The sequence below is a fragment of the Xenia sp. Carnegie-2017 genome, unplaced genomic scaffold (assembly GCF_021976095.1).
Source record: "Xenia sp. Carnegie-2017 unplaced genomic scaffold, XeniaSp_v1 HiC_scaffold_13, whole genome shotgun sequence".
Lineage (NCBI taxonomy): Eukaryota > Metazoa > Cnidaria > Anthozoa > Malacalcyonacea > Xeniidae > Xenia > Xenia sp. Carnegie-2017.
The window spans coordinates 9767231-9789162 of NW_025813436.1; the positions used below are offsets into that span (position 1 = coordinate 9767231).

Below are 21932 nucleotides of genomic sequence, written 5' to 3' on the forward strand. Positions count from 1 at the left end.
GTGGTTGCTAACATCAAATTTATAACTGCGCCAAAAGGGGAAATACGTATTTCATCATGTAACTAATCCCTAGGAGTAGCCTTTATGACGTCATATATATTATGTTGCAATTTATTGATAATCACTCACCATAGAATGGACGTAAACATATTATATTGACAACAAATATAAACACAAAAGCACATTATAATAACAAATAATACATTTCAGAATAGGCACAACAGGAAATAGTTGCGTTCAGAGTCTACAACTTCTACTCTGTTACATTTCACGACGTCAGCAATTTTTCAGCATTTTCATCATTTTTTTCATGGCTGGTTTCATTATAATCTTTTCACCTTCAGTATCTTTAAAATAACTGTTTCCACCAATCACAATAGAACGTTCTCCTTCATAAATTTCATCGCAAGGACAGAAATCAGAAACACGATATTCTAATTCTTTCTTCATTATTTTCTTTCTCTTTTTCTTTGTGTCACGAGAAAATGCTTTTATAACCATTAAATGGCCATTCCTTGACGTCATTCGTGTCACTGAAATGTAGATAATGTTAAAATCATAAATTATCATTTAAGAGATTCATTTCCCATTGGTAGACATCAGTCATACAGTTCATTTTTCTTCAATGAAACAATATGTTTCACGGCATTATTTAATAAATCTCATTGTTCAAATTTGGTCATACATTTCTACTTCATACCTGGCTCATAGTAATCATAAACTTTAACAACCTTTTGACAAACCTCGTCTAAGTAAAGTTGAACATTTTGTGCATCGATGTCATAACGTTTGAAGTTCAAATTTTTGTCAACTCGCAGCTAAATAAGAACAACTTTGTCAAACTCTAAGTTTGATGAAATGGAATATGCTTGTCAATTTTTAACATCTTAAACTCACCTTCTTTAAAGAAGCTTCAATCACGCTGAACCCAGTCATCAACTTGACATCGACAACAGCCATATTGGAAACATCTTCTTTCAACCATCTTGAAGGCATTTTAAAATCTTTCTATCATACAGTGTTTCTTTTACTTCATTTTACCATCATCCATGCACTAAAAATATCATAATGTTTTACTTACATTACTTTGATTTCAAGTTTCACTGGATAACAAGCTGAGTTTGCTTCTTCTGGTAAAGATCGTCGAGTACGAACATCAACTTTGATTTCAAATGCTGGAACATCTTCTGGTTCTGGTACATTATACTTCAATGAAACCAAAAAAAATTCCTTTGATCATTAACAATCTTTCTTTCTTTTTGATCAATACATATCTTGAGGTCTCTCTGTCACCGTGGTTCTCATACTTTTGGTAAACAGCACTCTTTTGATAAACGATTGAAAATATTCTTTGCTACAGTTGTTCCCAGTCTTTTCAAAAATTCTACATCCTATACAGAAATTTCAAATCGTTTATTTTCTAAAAACAAGGGGTACACATCCTCTCTTTCCCTTCCAGGATTGGCACTCTTGATCTCATATTAAGACACATTTTATATTAATCTAATATAAATTATAGAAGTTATACTGGGAAACTTGGTTGACGTTGCCATGTATAAATATCCGTCTAATTACCTTAAGGATATCTATGAGCTAAGCAATAAGAGGAAAGCTAATCAATTAACATAAAATGCGTTGGACAAATAAATTAATGGTGTACAGTAGTGAATTTTTTGCAAATTCAATTTAAAAGGAGAGAAAAATAGAAACATACATTCAAAATAGACATTTTGACATAAAACTTTCACCTTATGGCAAGCTTAGTTTTCAACAGCGTGATCAAGGTGTCATTAATTAAACTTTCAACACATTTTATGCGCATATGACACATTTTGCAACGGAAATTGAAAACATGGTAGATTTAAATATCGTATTTGATTGTGGTGAAATTTTAAATACATACACAAAAAAGTTTCCTAAGTATTTACTCTAAAAAGACATGTAATAGGCAATAAATGTCTTGTTTTGTTTTGTTTTGATACGAACATTTATTTCAATTTTGAATCATATTACATTTGCTAATTACCTAATTGAAATTACCTAAATATGGACAGACAAGATTTATTGTGGATTTGTAACGTGAGAATAGTTAACGTCTTTACGTTTATCACTAAGGCACAATTTTCAGACATTTAAAATTCTACTTAATGTCTATTATTGGAATTTATCAATTACAAAGTGAAACGCCTCACGAGAACGCGTCAACTTGCAGCAATTTGAACATGCGCACGCCATTAGGGTTAACCAAACACCGAAATGCATTATTGAATACGCCAACATCCATTTTTTCAAAGAGGTCTCTAACGCTTGCCGAAGTTGCAGGAAAACCAACAGTTTTAAATGAAAATGAAATCTCTAAAGGCATGTCCGTTCTGCGGCTGAAGACAACAACGGCAACTGATTCATCTGCTAAAGGCTTACACCATATTTCATAATGATCCGTAGACTACGTAAGACAATAGAAAAATTTTTCTCAGAGAAAGGGGAAAAATTCCAGGCAATAATATTTATGCGTAAAACCTTAAAAACACGTTTCCCTTGCACTCCAAGTTTATCTTGGTTTACAGCAATCACTTCCCTTAAAGTCGAAAAAAAATGCAAATGAAACTAAATTGACGTCAAATTAGCTACATTTCTTGCGCACACCGTAAACTGAAATACTTACTTGTTTAAAAGTATGTCTCTAAATCTTGGGGTGAGACTGCGCAGATCGTTCGACATTATTAAAGGCTAAAAAAGAAGAAAAAAGCAGATGAAAAAAAGACAAAGTTATCCTCGATAATTGTTAAATTAAGCCATACAGATGCCATGATAGACCAAATTGCAAATTGTGACTTGCTCTGTTCAAAACTCAACGAAAAGTCTCCAATTATAAGCTGTAATACAAACATAAATTGTGTTACAACGATGCAAATAGTGGTTGAAATAGGACAACAATAGTCAACCTCATCTGGATCATTCCAATGACCTGGACCAGCAGCTTTAATAAGCTCCTCTTGATTAGCAGCATAATAATCAATGATATCAACAACACTGTCCCATGAGTCCTAGGGAAATGAAAAATTTGCCTGTAACGTGGCCCATATGATAATACAGCTTGTCACAATTACCTGGATGTCATTATAATTCCTCCATAGATTACAATACTTTGCCACAACCATATAATCTGGCTGTAATATTGAGTAACATATAAGGAAGGCATTTCATCATTGCAAGCACACACCACAGACAGGAGCATATCACTAAGATCTACCTTAGGATTCCAATATGCAGGCCAACTACATGAGAATACAATGGGTCTCTTGGTGGCATTTAAGGCCTTCGTCATTTTAGGATAACCACTTGACATTGTCTTTGGATCAGAATAGCATCCATCAAACTTTAAATAATCCACAGTCCAGTTAGCAAATGTCTAAAAAGTGTCAAAACTGTCAATTTATGGTCTTCCACCTCTTTGTTAAACAAGCTGTGATTAATAGCCAACGTACCTGTGCATCCAATACCATGTTGTCTATGCTACCTGGATATCCAGCACATGTATGTGTTCCATAATCTTATAGACAAGGACAACTTAATAAGAGATATTTATCTGTGACAATTGAGAGAATTTTTCTTCTGTTAATTGTACCTGCATAGATTCCTAACTTTAGTTTCTTAGAATGGATCTACGTGAAACACAGCTTTATGTTTTCTTCTTTGTTTATTGTGCTATCTACATCAAATTCATCATGCTTACATAATCAGCTAGTGCCTTTATTCCACTGGGAAATCTCTCTTTATCTGCTTGAAGTCTTCCTTTGCTGTCCCGTGTCTTCTCCATCCAACAATCCTTTTGAAGAAACAATGTTTTGGAAGGAATAACCATAACTATTCAGCTGTCATCTATGAAAGAGTTCACTTACATCAATACTAATGAATTCATATCCCGCATCTCTGAAACCATCTTCTGCCATCCTGTCAGCCATGTTCATGAATAACTTTTCACTAAGTATATCGATGAAAGTCGAGAACTAGAAGATGACTACAGTTGATTTTCATTGATGTTTATGGATACAGTCTCACCTTATGCAGGTATCAGGAAAGTTTTTGCAGTCAGTGTTGCATCGAAATCGCTCCCAAGCCATCCACCCCACTGGAATATAAAGAAGCCATATTTAACCTTTGGCTCACTGCATGTATGATGTATGATGTATACCATCAACAGCACAAAGTGTGCGAAAAAAATTGATAAATCAAACTATGACGTGACTAACTTGGCGGTGTCAACGATAGACCATTATCGAGACACTCAATGCGATGCAAATCCAGTGCAAGAGCAACAAAAGCAAAAAAAAAACGAAACACTTCGGCCCCTTTCATCGTGATCAAAAACTTCGAATAATTTGCGAAAGTGTGCAATAATAGCCTGCACAAATCATATCCACCCGCAGCTCCCTGGACGAGGCAGGCGGAAGGCGGGAGAATTTCAAAAATGAACATGGCCGACAGTCGGTTGACATGTAAACTGAAATATTTGGAGGCAAACTATGAAAAATGCAAACTTAAAGTACGGGAGAATTCTCTGTATTGTAGAATAGCAATTCTCGAGTATCACACTAGAATTGAGGAAGAAAAAAGAATTACCGTAGAGTACGAAAACAAAGCTATCGCTCAACAACTTAAACAAGCTCAGGTGAAGTATTGTGAATATATTTGCACATACTAGATAAGCTCAGGAAGTTTGCTTGTAGATCTGTTTAACTGTTTATACTATAAGTTCTTTTTTTAAAAATACAGTTTTGAAAAACATGCACACAACAACATTGTCTCATTTGTACTGTGTTTTAGAATGCATCTCTTTACCTTCAAAAGAAACAAAGCTTATTAGCCAAACAGTCAAAGGAGCATTCATCAAAGCTTGAAGCTGAATACAGAGACAAAGAAAATATGTTATTAAAGAGAATATCTTCACTCCAGGTTTTCTATATTTATGCAGTTCATCATGACCATTTCTACTGATCATTAGTTTGGTTATGATAATTGAATATTGGATTTCAGGAGGATAAAGATAATGTGATAAATGAAAGAGATACTTGTATCTTAACACTGACGAAAGAAATTGAACATTTGAAAAGGTTGCAGCAATCAAAGGTCTGTTCAGTTATTTATTTATAGGACGCATAATGTTGAATATGCATAAATTTCTTTTTGTTGAGTTATTGAGTTTCTGTAAGTGTTAGTAAAACTCTTTGATTTCCTTCAACTGAATTTGATTACTTGATGAAGTAAGAAGTATTGATTTGCTGTCTATATTTAGTATTTTGGTATTTAGTCTTAGAGATTATTTTACCATTTACCAAAACATTCTCCAACAAGTCTAACTAGTCATGATAATGTGGCACAAAAATTAAAAAATTAAAGTCTTTTTACAGCAACAATAACACCGTGAATACAATATCCATAAAAGCTCCCTAAGAGGCTCTCCTATCAGCCTCAAATTGATTTGCTAAAAACATTGATAACTTTTGACTCCAATGAAACAAGTTTTTGATATGACTGACATTACATCATGATGTATGTCAACATGATAGAGAAATTTACTGCTAGCCTGCCTTTGCACGTTTTTGAAAATGGAAATTTGCTTTTTGCATTTGAATGTTTAATTAAAAATTTAGGATGCTGACCATAATTTTTTTAAGTAACTTTTTGTCAATCATGAAAGAAATATATGTAAATCATGACATATACTTGGCTTACAAAGTTAAGTGTTTACACGTTGAGTTATTTTGTTGACAAATTCTTTGTTTGTTCAAGTTCATTGTTAATGAAGTTGTTGTTGCAAAAGTTGATGTTGTGTTAATAATATTTACTCAATATGAACATGTCTTTTTGTAAATATAATATTGCATTTATTGCTGCCAGAAATATATGTATGGAAGTGTAAATATTTCCACCTAATACCTAATAACAGAAAGAAACAAGAACTTGAAGTTTAGTAACCAAACTTTATTTGTTATGTGATAAAAGTTTCCCAAAATCTTATAACAAAATCACGGTAAGTAACAAAGATATTTTGTGAACATATTTTCTCTGATGGCTAAAACAATATGATGTATGTATAGGATGTGCCTGGAGAGAAAAACAAAATAAAAACATCAAAAAGAGCTATAAAAAATGAAAGAAGATTGACACGTCTAAAGAGTAAAGAATGCCACAATGTTGTTTCGGGGGCACTTCAAATAAGCAACGAGTTGGATAAAGAGTCTCATGTAGATGTACATGATGGTGGTCGTTGTTGCCATTTTGTAATGGAAGATAACGTTTATGACGGAATAGTTGACGAACGTGGTGAACAAGATTTAGTAGAACAAAATGTGGTAGACAAGAGAAATTTACGGAAAGGTGATGTTGGAGATGACGAAAACTGTGTGGAGGAAAATGATGTAATTCAAGGAATTGAGATTGGGAATGAAAATCTTGATAATGAAGTAGCTGATGCTTGCGACAAGACAGTTGAATCCCATTTCGATAAAGAAAGTGAAAGTTTGATCATGAAGAAAGAAGTGAATCACGGAAGAAATGAAGGCGAAACGATGGACAAAGATACGGAAAACAACGTTTTGACTGATCATAAAAAAAACGAAATTGATGTTGGGGAACCTCGCGAAAAGTTACTTGTAACTGAAAATGATGTCGAGAGCGATGTGAATGAAGTGATCTCTGAGAAAAATTTTGATGGTGAAAAGGAGATAGAAATAGATTTTAGTTTTGTTGGTAAAGAAAATGAAAAAAAAACGAGGAAAAGAAAAGTCGCCGCATCAACTAAATTGACACGTGATGTTGACAAAAAGAAAGACAAAATGAGTAAAGTTAAAAATGACACAATAGAGACAAAAGTGTAAGTCCTGTTTGATTCTATATTTCCAATTTATCGCATTGTTATAACCGAGCATTCTATAATGTTTTGTTAATAGAAACAATGTTATTCATGGCTTAAGAAAACCTAGCATTAAAAAAAGAAAAACATTATATAGCGTTAGAGAAAATACGCTTTCTGATACCTGGAGTTCGGTGTTTCAGGTAAATTAATGAAATAAACATTTGATTTAAGTCACGTGAGTTGGTTTTTATTGTGTCGTAAACACCTCCGATCTTTTCTTGTTTAGGAAACGCTACCAATGAACAAAACACGCAGTAGCAGTGGAATGCCTGCAACTCTATCGACTTTTATGAAGGCGTTTGTTGTACCGAAGCTGAAAAAGAAGTAAAAGCTATATTCTTGATTTTTGAATAAAGAATATTTACAAATTTGACTAATATTTACTCTGTTATACCACCATCATCCATATACAGCGTTCAGTCTCTTGTCCTTATTTTTGCGACCGTAACAAGAGAATATTGTAAAATTTTCCTTATCTAGACAACTGTAGCTGCAGTGTGCAATTTAGCTATTTTTGATGCCATTTACCTGTATTTACATAGCGGCTTCTTTTGTAGTATTATCGACTTTAAATAGTTAGCTAATCTTTTGCAAATAGATTATTGGAAAAAGTTCGACGTGGTGCATTAGTAACTCGCGATGTTAATCACGTATGTTCTGCGAATTGGGCTTTAATACCAAAAACGCTCCCTACATACCTGATCTTAGATCGCTATTTTTGTGTTAGTTTCTATTGTGATATTACCTTTGCATAACACTATAAAACACCCAGCAAGCACTAAGCTCGCCGCCTTTGTTTCACAGTTAGGATAAATTCCATCTCAAATATTTGGGCTCAACCTGATGCCATCCGCAGCATTTTCATTGTATAGTCATACTGAGGACACACTGGGAAGCGCTTCCGCTCCTACGGAGTTAAAACAAATTGATTTGAAAGCGACTTTCGTTAAAGGATGATTGTACGTGCACGATTTCCTCTGAGAGTGTCGGTCAACTTTATTTAGTAAAACATTTCATGCATCACGAGATTTTTATTCTGACTCAAACCATTTAAAATTGAAACGGATAAGTTTAATGTGATATTAGAATCATACTGTTGAAAGGTGTGTTTTCTTCGTTTGGTTTTATTGTTTATCAGTCTAGGTGATATCTGTGCTCTTATTCATATGAAAAAGAAGATTGTCAAGCTTCTTTTTTGTATCTAATGTCGTTGGTTGTTCTCTCATATCATATCTCATCATATCATATCCCGAGAAGATCTACTGTAGGTTGTTAAACACGTAAAAACACTCACTGATAAAAATTCAAAAAATTGCATAAAAATGAATTCATAAATTTATATTATTCGCACAATGCGACCATTGAATAAATTACAAGCATATTTACAGGTATAAATGTTGTTTGTCTGAACATTATTTATGTCTATGTTATACAAAATTAAAGTGGGCGGTTATTTGCGATTTACTGTCTCAATTTCACAAAGATTTGTACGAATGTGTAAATTAGTAGAAGACTCCTAATTGGATAGCATCTTATTAGATTAACCATTTAGTTTTACTAAATCCAAAAATGCCCATACAAATGTGCGCTTTAACTACATTTGGTTTTAACCTTAGGTTTTTAAGCTTATTACACATAGCAAGTTTCACTTTTATAGAATTGCTGTTATCATTCAACAAATTGGGACATACGTTAATTAGTTATATTGGCCTTAGCAAAATAATTATCAATAAAGGACAAACATCTATTGTTACAACAACTGTCTGGACATCTGTTCCCTACCAATAATTTAAATAATTTAAATTCGAAAAAAACCGTTTGGTATACAAACTATGTTCGTTGCTTTCTATTTTCGATCTTTTAGGAGAAGGAATATTTATCTCTTTTTTCAGACATCATGGTTCATTCTACAGTATGTATGTGAATAGCTGTACCAATTATTTTCTTTTCTTTTGAAGTGCTTATAATTTTCCCCATAGCCAACACATCACACGATTTGCTTTACTTTGCTCTCCTTGCAACGATACACATTATAAATCTTTTTCCATGTAAGATATTTCTATTATCTTTCCTTATATTATTTTCCACATTGGGAAAATTTCTTTCTTTCTTTGGACTTCCTTTACGGATACAGGTACATACACCTCTGCGTAAGAGAGGTCTATCCCAGTTATTTGTTTATCACCCCCATCACCGATATGACTAACAACATCATGGTATACCAGCTCATACTTAGACCTTGACTAGATGAATCAGGTGATTTTGTTGAAGATGAGATCGCTCCCACGGAAGGTCCTGTCCAGTAATCACGCTCTGTTTCATTGACGATAGGTCTTCCTTTGTCGTCTTTATTGATCGTGTGGAAATCTTTCATTGCTTTCTTAGCTGCTTTCACGAAACTTGCATCATTGCTCGTCAGCATGTCGAAGAAACACGATTTGTAATAAAAACCACGGATGTTTGCTTTCCCGCACAGTTTTCTCGCTCTTCTCTCACGTTTTCTTCGCACTCTTTTAGTGAGTTGATCTTTTTTATACAGGGATGCAATGAGCCTGTCAAGCGTGCTCATTTTGTCCCATTTCATTTGCTCCAATGGGGGACAGCCTCGCTGACATAATCCTTTCGTTTTATATCCAGTCATGGCCTTTGGTACTCGCATGTGTACAGTAAGGTATTTTCCCACTTGTCTTATGATAATCTTGGTTTTCAAAGGGCAAATGTATATCATGATACGGCGTTTTTTCCTGAAAGGTTTCACGGTAGTAGGACACTCTTTATCTCCACTTGACTTTGTTCCATCTGTGAAATGCTTTGGTAAGGAATTGCTTCGGGCTTGATACGTCTTCTCTTCGATGCATTTTTTTTTATTACCTTTCACAATCACTGTAACCTGGAAAAGAAGGACACATGCCTTGTAAAAACGTTTTTCATAAATGCTGGGGGAAAATAGTATGAAATCATTCACGTTTTCGTAGTTTCCTTTTCATACGTGGAAAATTAACGACTATTCTGCGTTCAAAATATCCCTTAAATCAGCTCTGAAGTCCACATTATATGTTATAATCCACTTGTGAAAAGAACGGAGGGTTTATCCTGACGATTGTAAGGAGATTAATTAGTCAAATTACAAAGATGTCAACATACATGGCGGCATGAGATTTAATTTAAAATTACGGCAGGTTTTACTGGTCAAGCTCGATTTTGCTAATAATCTTACGCGTTTTTTTTTCATATACTTTACTTGAATGTAATGGAAATGTAGCCACGTGGGGGTAGGTACCGACATGACATAATCATATTCACACTTTTTTTACACAATTCATGACTCCCTTGTTATATGTGTCTCAGCCTGGCGTTTACGTACTCAATATTTTTCTTAAACAAACAAAACCATATTTTTTATAACGACGAGCACAGACCTGTGATCTTGCATGCATTTACGGGTACATTAGTGTATCATATGATGTTAAATAATTTTGAGCATTTATCATGTTTTTTTTCATTACTCATGTTTGTATTTCATCCTTATTCTTCGCTCAATAATTTAATGTTAAACAATAACGTATGATTAAACACTGATAAATGGTAATTTCTTTACACTTTATAAAGTCGTTCTTTTGCTGTCTTTATGATTGAGCAAATTGTAAAACGCTCTATATTTAAAAATATATTCCTAATGAAACATATTTGTTCTGTTTTGTTAATGGAGTAGGATTTTGCTTAATATAAATCAAGTGTTAGAATATATTGTTTATATACCGGATCAATGTATAATTTACTTGCTTTGAACATTCCAATATTTAATGTGCTAAAACGCCCCTGATTTGTTTCCTTAATGTCTACAATAACACGGTTCTTAACGTAAGTTTACATTTTTACACTTACGTAAACGTAAATTTTCGTTTTGAAAATATTGTAATGTTATATTTCGACTTGAGTAAAACTCTATATGATTATAAATGTTTTCCTTCGCCTGCTATGGACTAGCCTTAATTCATTCAAACAAACTGGTAATATATCAATTTGAAAACTATTATGCCTTTGATATACACGCATTATACTTAGCCATTTAACGAATTGGCGAAATATTGCCGAAGGCTTCTATGCTTATTACCCAACATAATTACTATGTCAATGTTCTTTATTCCAATTTTGTTCATCTCGAAATTACGAGCTTTCATTCCATAAAAGAAAAAAATACTTGAAACACTCAAGTGCGTGTGTATAGTAATTATTACTTTAGTCACGAGAACACACACTTGTGTGACATAAGCAATTTATTGACTAGTAATTTGCAACTCTGTTGCTATATTATAAATTAAAGTAAAGTATGTGATCAAACTAAATGCTCAAAGCGGCTCTTTCCACAAGATTAAGGTGTGTTTGTTTCAAGTGCAAGTAGACTGTTTTGTGTATGTCAAATTTTCACTACATGTGCGGGAGTCGAACACGTTTGACATGGTTCCATTTTACAGCTGCTTAAAATTATGCTAAACGGGCTATTTGTGTGTACACGGTAACGATTTGACCATGCTATCAGCAGCTTTTTCTTTGCGTTGTATCGAGGTAATAATTTGAAGTGTTTATATAACGAGGCAAATGTACCGTTAGTGTTATTTGTCAAAATATTTGGTGCAAATGTACATGTCAGTATATTAATACAGGGCGCTTTAGCTTGAGCCCGTTTGTGTAACAGCACGCACAACTATCGTGATCTTATATATTTGGAATATATATATATTTTCATTTAGTGATTATAATTAAACAAAATTACAACTATATCTTAAAGCGGTAGTTTCAATAGCTACATTTCCCCTTCTTATATTGGTTTTTCATTTCACGCGGAGCTAGAGCCATTTATGATTAAGCACATAACATGATTTCCTTCCACCACAAAAATTAGTGAGAATGTCGTGTTTGCTTTGTACTTTGTTATGTCAATTTGACGACATACATAGACATAAAACACATCAGCACATTAACTTAGGCCAAGAAGACATATTCTCTCTAATGGTGTTGAAAAACTGTTGATACGTATATGTTAGATGTCTTGCATGATGGGTAATAGATTAATCTCATGGAGTCAAGCTGGGCACAGGAAACAATACATGGCAATGAAAGCATTAGCAAAATACTTCATTCTAAAATGCATAGAATAAAGCAGGCATTAATGACGAAGATTACAATGATAATGCTTCTAATTGCACATCAGATAAAAAAGTAAACAGAAGTTTTGCTATATTCACTCGATTCTGACCAAAGACGTAGATGGTGTTTCTTAAAGCAGATCGTCGGCTTTTCAGCCTTGTCACCCGCCAAGTTTGGCCTAATGTATTCAAGATATTTTACTGAGCATATTGATAAGGCCGTGTGTGGCGAATAAATATGTCGTGTGTTTTGAAGCTTTGCCCTGTGCAATTAAAGAACAATCTGACATTTTTTATAGTATATTATGAATATTAGATAGTATAATCCTATGTATTTATGAGTTGGACTTTTTATACGATCTCCGTGAACTTGAAGTCAGGAGTTATCAGAAATACGCACCGTACAAACACACAGCGATTGCTGTCTACTTAACGCATTCTATGGTTTCAAACTACATACATCCAATTAGGTTGGGGTGTAGAAATAAAAATTTTACAGTATATCAGATTGCACAACTTTCATTTCGTTTATATTAAATTAGAGCCTTACCTTACTGGTCGCAGTAGCCCTCGAACCGTTCTCCAGCGGTATATTTGTGACTTGTACTGTCAAAAACCTGTTGGCAAATAAGGGCCAAGCACCCTCCACCGAACACGTATGCCTCTTGTCCGAAAACGTTCGTAGATGTGGATCCCCAAATAAACCACACACTTTATACTTAGATTTGAAATTGGGTCTTTGGCAACTCTCGCGATTTGTGTCGGTCTTACCTGGCTCCGCCGCATCGTCAAACGTGATGTTCTTGGTGGAGCAATTCCATTTGTCTCTGAATGAACGCATGACGGTCAGATCGGCTTGAAATTGAACATCCTCTCGACATTGTTGATGAAGCAGCTCTGCACAATTTAGATATCGCATCGCGTACATACATTTTCTTCTGGTGTCAATATTATTTTGTTTTATTTGCCATGCAGCCATTTTATTATCATCTTTACATTTCGCGCACGTTCCAGCGGAATGTTTGAAAAATGCACAAGCACCATCAAGCAGTAGGATTGATATGAACACGACACAAAGAACACGTTTGATTGCAAGTGGATTTGCCATGCCGTGGGTTTCTTTTACAATATTGGATGATATGTAGAACATGCTTTACGTGGAATGATACACGAATAGGTAGCTTTATAATTATCAAAAATAACAACAAGTGAAATATTTCCTGCACGAAATCTTCTCGTGTTCCATTAAATTCGGGTATTGAAGCACTACAATGCTGAACATCCTCAAGAAATGGGTTGAGGCCTTGCCATACATATATTTGCAAAGTTCTCGACCTCTGTAGTACTGATATCAAAATAGCCTTAGAAATGAATGAATATAATGATCAATCAATGAATTGACAGCTTTCCAATTAACCCAAACGCCTTGTCTGATAGAACCGCCTACTTTTAACAGGATTTGATGCTCACACGATAACACGACTTCGTTTATTTTCGACGTTGTTTCAAAATCAGCCGTTGAGCTTTCCTTTCGACGTCGAAACTCTCCGATGAGTACTCGAGGAACGCGCACTAAAAATGACACATAATATATCAGGAGTGTATGTTTAAACGTCGGGGATATCACCCCCCAGAGCTTAAACCTGCATCTGTCAAAGAATACAGCTGTAAGACCCATATCATCGAACCAAATTTAAGCTTTCATATGATTGGATCACAGTACGACGAAGCTTACCCTACAGGCTACAGTCTGTAAACAAATTGAGTCAGCCAATCATGTGGCGAGAAGTATAATTAACATTTTATGCAATAATGTGTGTGCTCCCCCATCGAGTGCGGGCACAGTATGTCCGCCTTGTGATTGGCTTGCGATACTTGCCATTATACAAGCGTGGCAGGGGTGATGAATTTTTGTTTTTAAAATGCTGTGACTCAATGGTTTTTGTATGCTAAACATGCTATTTTCTTCTACCTGTTATATCACGCAACTATGAATACTTGAACACGAACATATCCACATGCAATACACGAAATAAGCATGCGTATATTAACTTCACACGCTAAAAATCTTTGTTGAAAGCACTCGTGAAAATTATTACGAACATAATGATAAGACAAGAAGCAATAAGCATAATTAACATAGTTTTAACGTAAAGGTTCCACATAACTGAGAAACGTAGGTGTTTTCTTTCATCGTCACAAAAACATTATTTACTTTTTCATTTGCATGCGATCAAAGCTACGAGTTATATGTCATGTATGCTGTATATATATATATATATGAATTTATTACCCTCGATCTTTAGTTCTGTAAACTTTTTTGTCGCCATGTAGACGTTACACAGTCCCTGTCATTTGCATGGCATCAATTTAAGCTTCTGGCTGTGTCCTTAAGTTATATGTAATGGGATTTTCCCACAATATTCAGTTGTGTCACTCCTAACCTCTTCCGTTGCTCGCTTACTTTAGAACTCGTTTTAAACTGCGTGAAAAATGTAACGTGTTTCACACTTATTTTCTGTTTGAGAACCTTATGAAAAATACTTGTGAACTTTTGATCTAACCTATAAGTAATCATACTCAATCAATGTCAGCATACATAGGTACGTACATCATAGGATAAAGTGTTTCGTGTACTTATGTTCAGAAAGCAACACTGTCATTTTTAAGAAGTTAGATTAGGTACATCATAGGACAAAGTTGTTGGTACCCTAATGCCCTCTAACATCTACACAACTATTCTGCTTCACAGAAGTAGTAAAATAGCTGTTGTGATTCTCTGATCTAAGCCTTAAGGTATTACATATTTATCTTGACAAAAAAATGTTCAGAAGTGAAATCGTTTTGGGGCAGGTGTCTTGTATTGAACTTTATTTTAAAATCGATTCACTCGTTTAGAAGTACCGTTTCATTTATTTGCAAGCGAAGTAAAGCCTTTTGTAGTTTTTATTGTTAGTACAATCGCATTATATGTCTAAATTATCGAACCTCTCACAACGTTCTCAGTTCAATTAACAGTTAGTGTTAATGCATTTATTTGTCCAATAACCGAATACTTGTTTTTAAAGCACACACAAGCAGAAAGGGTCTCAATCCTTAAGAAATCATTGTTCGCAGCTGAAAAAAAATCCTGCCGTGTGCATGTTATTTTTACCGCATCAGTTGTAGACACACGTCATAACATAAAATATTCTATGTAAGAGAACACCAAAAATTGTTTAACCTAAATTAAACCACACAAAATTGCCAATTATGACCGAATTATGACCTATGGTTAACAAAAATAGAGCTCGTTTATTCTACCTTTAAAATAAGATTGCTTTCCGGTGGCCGTACCAGCAAGCTGAAACGCAAATATTTATTTTCCAATGTACAAAAATATCTTTGCTTTTAACTGCTCGAATTTTAGCTATAATATTCGTATTTTTTTGAACATTTTGCGAATTGTCTTTAGAAAATGATCACTAATTTTATAAAATCTTTTGGCAAAGCGAAGTTTGTGTTCTCAATCAGTCGATTATAAATGCCATATTGATATTGGGTACAGAACAAGACAAAGCTGTGTGATTAGCAAAGCACTTATTTATTTTGTTGATAACTTCAAAGTCTATTTGGAAATGAGATAAAGAGAGATCACGAGATTGTTAAATTTTAAAAAGTAATTAAACGTTAGTCGTTAAACTATGAATCGTTTTCTAAACTAATATGAATATATAAATAAAATAAATTTTTGCAAAATTACTTATATCTGTCGCATGAAAAAACACTAAATTATATACCAGAAAAATATTTTCATCTGGTCAACTCGAAATACAACAGCTTAAGGAAAATCACGTTGTCTTTTTTCAACATTGTTTACTCAAGAAATATTTGTAAGTCACAAGATATCCGCCATCGTCTGTTAGTTGATCAAAGAGAAATGAAAGCGTGGAAGGAAATATGATTATTCACAGAGACTAAGAGAGCGTATTAAGACATCACACACGATGCTCTCCAAGAGCTCCTTCTGCCAGTATCTGTCAATATCCGTCTTTAGTGCATCATAATACAAGACCGCAAGCAAGCATGCATGAAATTACTAGGCTATACAAGTGCCAGTGTATTTTTTCAAATCATCCTTAGCTTCGAAACGAAATGACTTCACGTATTACAGGAATAGAATTTCTGACGCAATCTTGTTTTATTGGCAATATAAAACGTCAAGACAGATATACTTTATAGTTGTAAGTATAGTGCAAACCTCTTTCATTTGTCTGTCGGGTTTTCTTTTAAATTGCAAAGAAAAGAGGAAATGTTAATATTTACCAACCTCGAAGAGATTGAATATCTGTGTAGGGGATTTTTTTTGTCGGATCTTTCGTTAATGTTTCCTTTATATTTCCAAGGATATAAGATAAGTAAAAATCATAGGACTTTGTAAAGAACAAAGACGTAGCTACTAATGATGAAATTATGTTGGTACGATGATGATTTCGCTATAAAATACGTCGGTGATCTGTTTAGTGCTTTCATTATGTAAAAAAAAATGTCTGCGTATATAAAGCCTTTTGCTGTATTTCTCTATAAAGGTCTTTACCAAACACCGCGTATTAAGCTCAATTTATTTTTTGTATAAAACCACTCCTATACTTAATATGCATTCTACAGTTAATTGTTCAACAAAACAGTAAAATGGTGTGTAGCTGATATGATGGTTGTGAATGACAATTTTGAATTAGTAATTGTAAATTGTCCTTTTATTCTCCTCGTATTTAATAAAAAAATCTCTCAAATATTTTAAAAATTGTAATACAGAACTAAATATTTTGTAAAAGCAACGTACGTTAATCGTTAATTTCAATCGTCAGGAATAAATAGTGTATAAAAATAGTGATACCTGAATTGTCGAAACTCTTGTCAGGGAATTTCTACCAAAGTCGATCTATTGAAAGAAATACAAGTTGTTCAGTCGAGCCGAGATTAAAAACCTGGAGTATGATACGCAGGAATTTAGGTCCTATGATCCTCGATATTAGGGAATGAAAATTGATCAATGTTTTGCAACATACAAAGAAATTTCTCCGCGTCCTGTTTTCACCTTATGCTGAATTAAAGTGACGATTATCCTGTGTGAAGCTACTGTAAAAACATTGAAACAATCTCATAAGAACTGTTGGAGTTGAAGCAATTATGCTCACATGGCTAAGCAGTCATGTTGTGTACTTAGAATATATATTAATAATTCATATTCTTTCTATTGTCATGCTAGTGGTCCAATAAGCGTCATAGCGAGTGTCTTGTTTTCGATTGACTATAGAAACACTAGGCAAGCCGCTGCTTGATGGTCCAATTCTATCTCCCGGTGCTTCAAACAGTTGGTCTTTGTATTTCAATATCTTATTAGGTATTGTATTCTGTTTTCATCTCTCTTGTGGTTCATCATTCTTACCCCATACGCGTAAAGAATGTCTTTGAGTCGTGCAGTGAATCTATTTTCATCGTTTGAGTGCAAACTTTGTTGATTTTGTCACAGAGTTGAAATATTTATGCTTGTTGTATTTGATTGAACTTCATCAGTTATTCTTTCCTTGCTCAGTAAAAAATCTGTCTTAATATTTTAGGTACTCTCTTTCTATGAAAATGTTAACTTTTGATTTATAGCCTAATTAGTGTATATGAATAACCACGTATAAACCAACTATTTGCCTCAGAGCAAAACCCATGGAAATGTTTTAATTTAACTTACTGATACTTAATTCAAGTAAAAAGCGTCGAGTACAACCGATATCCCTCCCTGCTACAGTAGTTTCTCTTTTACATATCTTTATAACAGACTTGCAATTATCATTAATAATTTGTTGCTAATTTGATAATTGACTCAGCAAGTTGTCCACAAATAGAAGCGCAAAGTTGAACAATACTGAACAGTTTAGACGCATTATGTGAAAGCATGTTTGCCTGTAGTGTTTAAAACTTAGAGAAGTTTGCTTTACGCATTTTTCATCACAACAATATGACTTGTTGCCAAGTCAAACAACAGTGACTATTGTGCAAGCTTAAACAACTTCCTCATTTAAATGTACAATTTAATTTCTTTTACCATCTTGGAAACTATTTATTTACTTTCATGAAAGGAAGTCATCAGCTTGGGTAGTTGCTATCCAATCGTCATCAGTTACCAGCGTTTTAATAGAAAAACATCAAAAATGATCGTAAAAAGTTATGGACTAAGAGTTTCCGGTGATATTTTGGTGGGTCTTTTGATCCCCGGAACATCATGGCGAAATAATCCATATTTACAGGATGATTATAATCAAAACGGTTGCTACTGCAACACATAAAAATATAAATGTCTCCTCTTCACCCCTCCCAACGTCGAAGCGTCCGCGCTGTATTCTCTAATTCGACCAGTGTAGTGTAAATTATAATATATTTAACTACTGACATGGAGAATGTCAAAAATATATTTATTTATGAGCCAACAGAAACTGCAACGTTAAATTTTGAAATCTTGCGTATTTTATAAAATATATTTGATATAACTCGTCAACTAAGACGATGTATTGAGCACATTTGTACAGATGTTACGCTGTCAATAACTGCCGTTCCCAGTCACGACAATCATGCACCACTTTCGTGATCAAAGCTATTTTCAATAATTATTTTGATGTTTTGTTTTTACTATAAATAGTGAGAATCTCCATTTTGTTTTCTTACCATGCAATTAAATGTCAAAGCTATAAGGTCACACTGCTGGAGGAACATACTTTTTTATCTTCATGAGTTTCATATTACAGCTCTTGTTACACGTCGAGTGCATTGCATAAATTCATGACACACTTAGAGACAGCAAATTTATAAACAAAACAAGCGCATTTTGGCATAGCGGACCATATTTTCAAGTTACATTACAAAACATGACACAATGGACTTTAACATCCACATGTTTCTCATGGATCATTCTTTTGTGTAAAATTTAAAGTCATTATCTTAAATAGGAAATCTTGGCGACCACTTCTGAGGTTAATCTCCGATGGAATCACAGACTTGAAAGCTATTAGCATAATGCACTTCCAAAATTTGATATCAAAAAATGTCAATGGAAGACTGTGGTTTATTAAAAATAAGCAGTATTACTGATGAAAAAAGTACATTTATTTTCAGTATAGATAGTATAGTTTTGATCACTTTTTCGAGGATAATGTCTTAAGAGATGAAATATTTTTTTAATAATCACAGCATAACATCGAAAATTAACTGATTACGATCTTTTAAATAAATTTATACTCTCATTTTCGTATTTGAACAGGACGTACGCACGTTTTTTTTTTCTTCTTTTGAATAATACCCAGCTGCATGCTGTCAGATTGTGACTTGCCGAAAAAAAGATTCAGTATAATTAATCAAAATGCATATCTAAAAAGACATTTGCGGGTAATTTCTACGTTGGAGGTTGAAAAATCTTTAAAAGGTTTTCTACCCAAGTCAATATTATTGCTAGGATTTTTTGTTAAGGATAAATGTTAAAATAAAGTTTACATATCACGCAAGAGAATGTCTTGCTTCAACCCATGACATGAACATGATCATTGGACATGGACAAACCTGTCAATTTTTCTTTACTGACGTACATGTATAAATTGCACAAACCTCAAGAAGTGGAAACTTTATCTTGTTTTAAAGTTTTAGATGGACCGTATGCTCTTGGTGTCGTGTTTTTATAAATGGCATTCGTGCCGTTATTTATCAATTTTTGGTCATTTAATTTTGAAACTATTATTCTGTGATAATATTTTATTTATCGGCAAAAAGCGTCGATGGAGGTATGCAATTAACCGCTAAAGATAATGAGTTATGAAGCAATACGATAGATAACTCGAAAGTTACCGTTCACTTATATATTGTTCGTATATTTCACTGCCCTAGGAGGGCAAAATGAGCAAATATCAGAAAGCCATAGAAACTATAAATTTTACAAACGTACATTTGAAATCTTCATTTGCTTATCATTTTATGAAATTCTTCGATGCATTCAAAAACTTTCAAAAATACTCTGTTTTTCTTTATGGTTTTGATGTTGTCCAACTGGCTCATAAAATCCATGAAAATAGATGTAGATGTTTGTGTTTAGCAATACCGTTGCCAGTTGCAAATATATTATGAAATAAATTTAAAAAATATTATTTTAATACTACACATATAATATGCTATAATCAAGTCTTCTATTCAATCTTCGGTGTATATCTGTTATAACTGTCAATTTTCTAGCGAGTTTGCATTTCACACTACCTCCATGATTGGCGCTGGCTATGTAGAGTGCAGGCTCTTTACTTTTACGTCTTAATGCTGATTCATCTCACTGAATTAATTTTAAAAGTTGTTAACATATACACATGTTATTTTCTTATCTTATAATAACGTGTTTCAATAGTTCCCTAATTAGTTCGCTGACAAGTACTACAGTATAAGCGATAAAAAACACAATTAGTTAATCTGTCTTCGTAAACTAATATGACCTGAGACTAAATTACATTTTATGTTTCGTCTCCATTGCAGCACATTCATGATAAATTCGCGATGAATTAACAGGTCATATTCTAGCAGCAAACTCTCGCGCATAATATACGTTCCGTCAAACTTCATGTGTCAGAGTATATGTGTTGATCATTTTTCATATGTTTAGTAAACTTATTTTAGTGTTTTTAAAATCTATGAATTCTGCTTGACGCTTTGTGTTACACATATTTCTAATATTTCCTAACATATTATCTTACTATCGGGTTTGTCTGATTTCATCTACCATAATATTACAATTTCTAAACGCTAAGAGTTGTTAATTTTCACTTGGTTTCCCCAATAGCAGTTGTCCAGATAGTAACGCACAATGAAAGATAGCTTTAATGTACACAATTTACATATTAATTTTAATCTGCGGCTTTCCCTTTGTGTTACTCCAATGTAAATATGTACACATTAATACATCTACGCAATTAAAAACAAACATGTAAGCATTGTTGATTAGATTTAATAAAAACATGGCTTAATTTGACAATGGAATTGGAATATTTCATGTTTCTTAGTACAAATCTTTTAACTGTACCATTATCGACATGTGCGATAAGATTATTGACGTTCTTATGTTTATGTACATTTTGCATTACCTTTCGACCTGCCCGTCTACTCTATTCCCTATTAAACATCTGCGCACAGACAGTCGAAATCTCATGTATATTTTAAAATGAGAAAACAGTCTACAGTCTATCGTCACTAATCCTGGTTTCAATGTTACTTGCATATTTTGACTTTGAAAATTTTGCGTAATTGATCTCGACTTTTAATGCGCGCCATGTTGTTTGCATAATTTGCGTTCCTCTGACAATTAGAATATTTTCTCATCAAAATTCATTTTGGATTCAAATCCTTTGCGTTTAATTTTTGATAAATGGTTTCTCAGTCAAAATTTACTGAAAGTACACTACTTCATAAACATTAGCTATTTAAGTGCTCATCAATAGTTGGATAAAGATTTTTTGTGATTTTTGATGAACGATCAATGAATTCAATTCTCTGCGAAACCCAAGTAACTAGTTTCATTGGGCATAGATCGCTATATAATTATAAATGAAATCAAGAGATATTTACTCATAGAGTTTACTGACCTTTTGTCTTGGATTTTATTATATGGATAGTGGAAATAGTATCATCATTTCCTCTTTATCTTTGTGGTAAATCGCTGTATAAATAGGTTCTAAAATCGTTCAAAAACGCAGATAGAAGTTCTTTCTAAATTTATTGAAACCTCAATGATCTAATGTTATTTCAAAATAAGCAGTAGTGAAATTTAACACCCAATTCCACGCTCAATACTCATAATTTGCATTACTTTG

The 21932-nt window shown here is 33.5% G+C and overlaps 4 protein-coding genes and 1 long non-coding RNA gene across 8 annotated transcripts; 2 read left to right on the top strand and 3 right to left on the bottom strand.

The window, feature by feature from the left end:
- Positions 1-95: 95 nt before the first annotated feature.
- Positions 96-1165, bottom strand: LOC124453877. The gene is made up of 4 exons (XM_047004719.1): positions 1082-1165; positions 898-985; positions 701-818; positions 96-533 (listed from the first exon to the last, which is right to left on the bottom strand). Exons 2-4 carry the CDS (start codon positions 958-960, stop codon positions 277-279), a joined length of 438 nt encoding a protein of 145 aa, XP_046860675.1. The 5' UTR covers positions 961-985; positions 1082-1165; the 3' UTR covers positions 96-276.
- On the bottom strand, positions 1121-4389 carry LOC124453811 (alpha-N-acetylgalactosaminidase-like). Of its 2 annotated transcripts, none has more exons than XM_047004664.1 (13): positions 4254-4389; positions 4063-4132; positions 3903-3984; positions 3737-3829; positions 3629-3665; positions 3489-3553; positions 3254-3412; positions 3111-3170; positions 2946-3047; positions 2802-2876; positions 2666-2730; positions 2521-2578; positions 1121-1391 (listed from the first exon to the last, which is right to left on the bottom strand). In XM_047004664.1, the coding sequence occupies exons 1-13, from the start codon at positions 4357-4359 to the stop codon at positions 1302-1304; spliced, it is 1062 nt and encodes a 353-aa protein (XP_046860620.1). In that variant the 5' UTR covers positions 4360-4389; the 3' UTR covers positions 1121-1301. The 2 variants fall into 2 exon arrangements, with proteins under 2 accessions (XP_046860620.1, XP_046860616.1); XM_047004660.1 differs by lacking the exon at positions 1121-1391 and adding an exon at positions 1969-2446.
- An 88-nt stretch (positions 4390-4477) lies between these two features.
- LOC124433381 lies at positions 4478-7533 on the top strand. The gene is made up of 6 exons (XM_046983140.1): positions 4478-4672; positions 4828-4956; positions 5038-5130; positions 6102-6877; positions 6954-7059; positions 7146-7533. Exons 1-6 carry the CDS (start codon positions 4478-4480, stop codon positions 7245-7247), a joined length of 1401 nt encoding a protein of 466 aa, XP_046839096.1. The 3' UTR covers positions 7248-7533.
- Positions 7534-8242: 709 nt separating this feature from the next.
- Positions 8243-21719, bottom strand: LOC124453792 (repulsive guidance molecule A-like). Of its 3 annotated transcripts, none has more exons than XM_047004641.1 (4): positions 21705-21719; positions 16943-16987; positions 12617-13638; positions 8243-9809 (listed from the first exon to the last, which is right to left on the bottom strand). In XM_047004641.1, exons 3-4 carry the CDS (start codon positions 13214-13216, stop codon positions 9090-9092), a joined length of 1320 nt encoding a protein of 439 aa, XP_046860597.1. In that variant the 5' UTR covers positions 13217-13638; positions 16943-16987; positions 21705-21719; the 3' UTR covers positions 8243-9089. The 3 variants fall into 3 exon arrangements, with proteins under 3 accessions (XP_046860597.1, XP_046860601.1, XP_046860592.1); XM_047004645.1 differs by lacking the exon at positions 21705-21719 and adding an exon at positions 18763-18781; XM_047004636.1 differs by lacking the exon at positions 21705-21719 and adding an exon at positions 17115-17216.
- LOC124453890 lies at positions 16160-17308 on the top strand. The gene is made up of 2 exons (XR_006951258.1): positions 16160-16289; positions 16967-17308. It is a non-coding gene; the product is annotated as an uncharacterized LOC124453890 (long non-coding RNA).
- Positions 21720-21932: the final 213 nt, after the last annotated feature.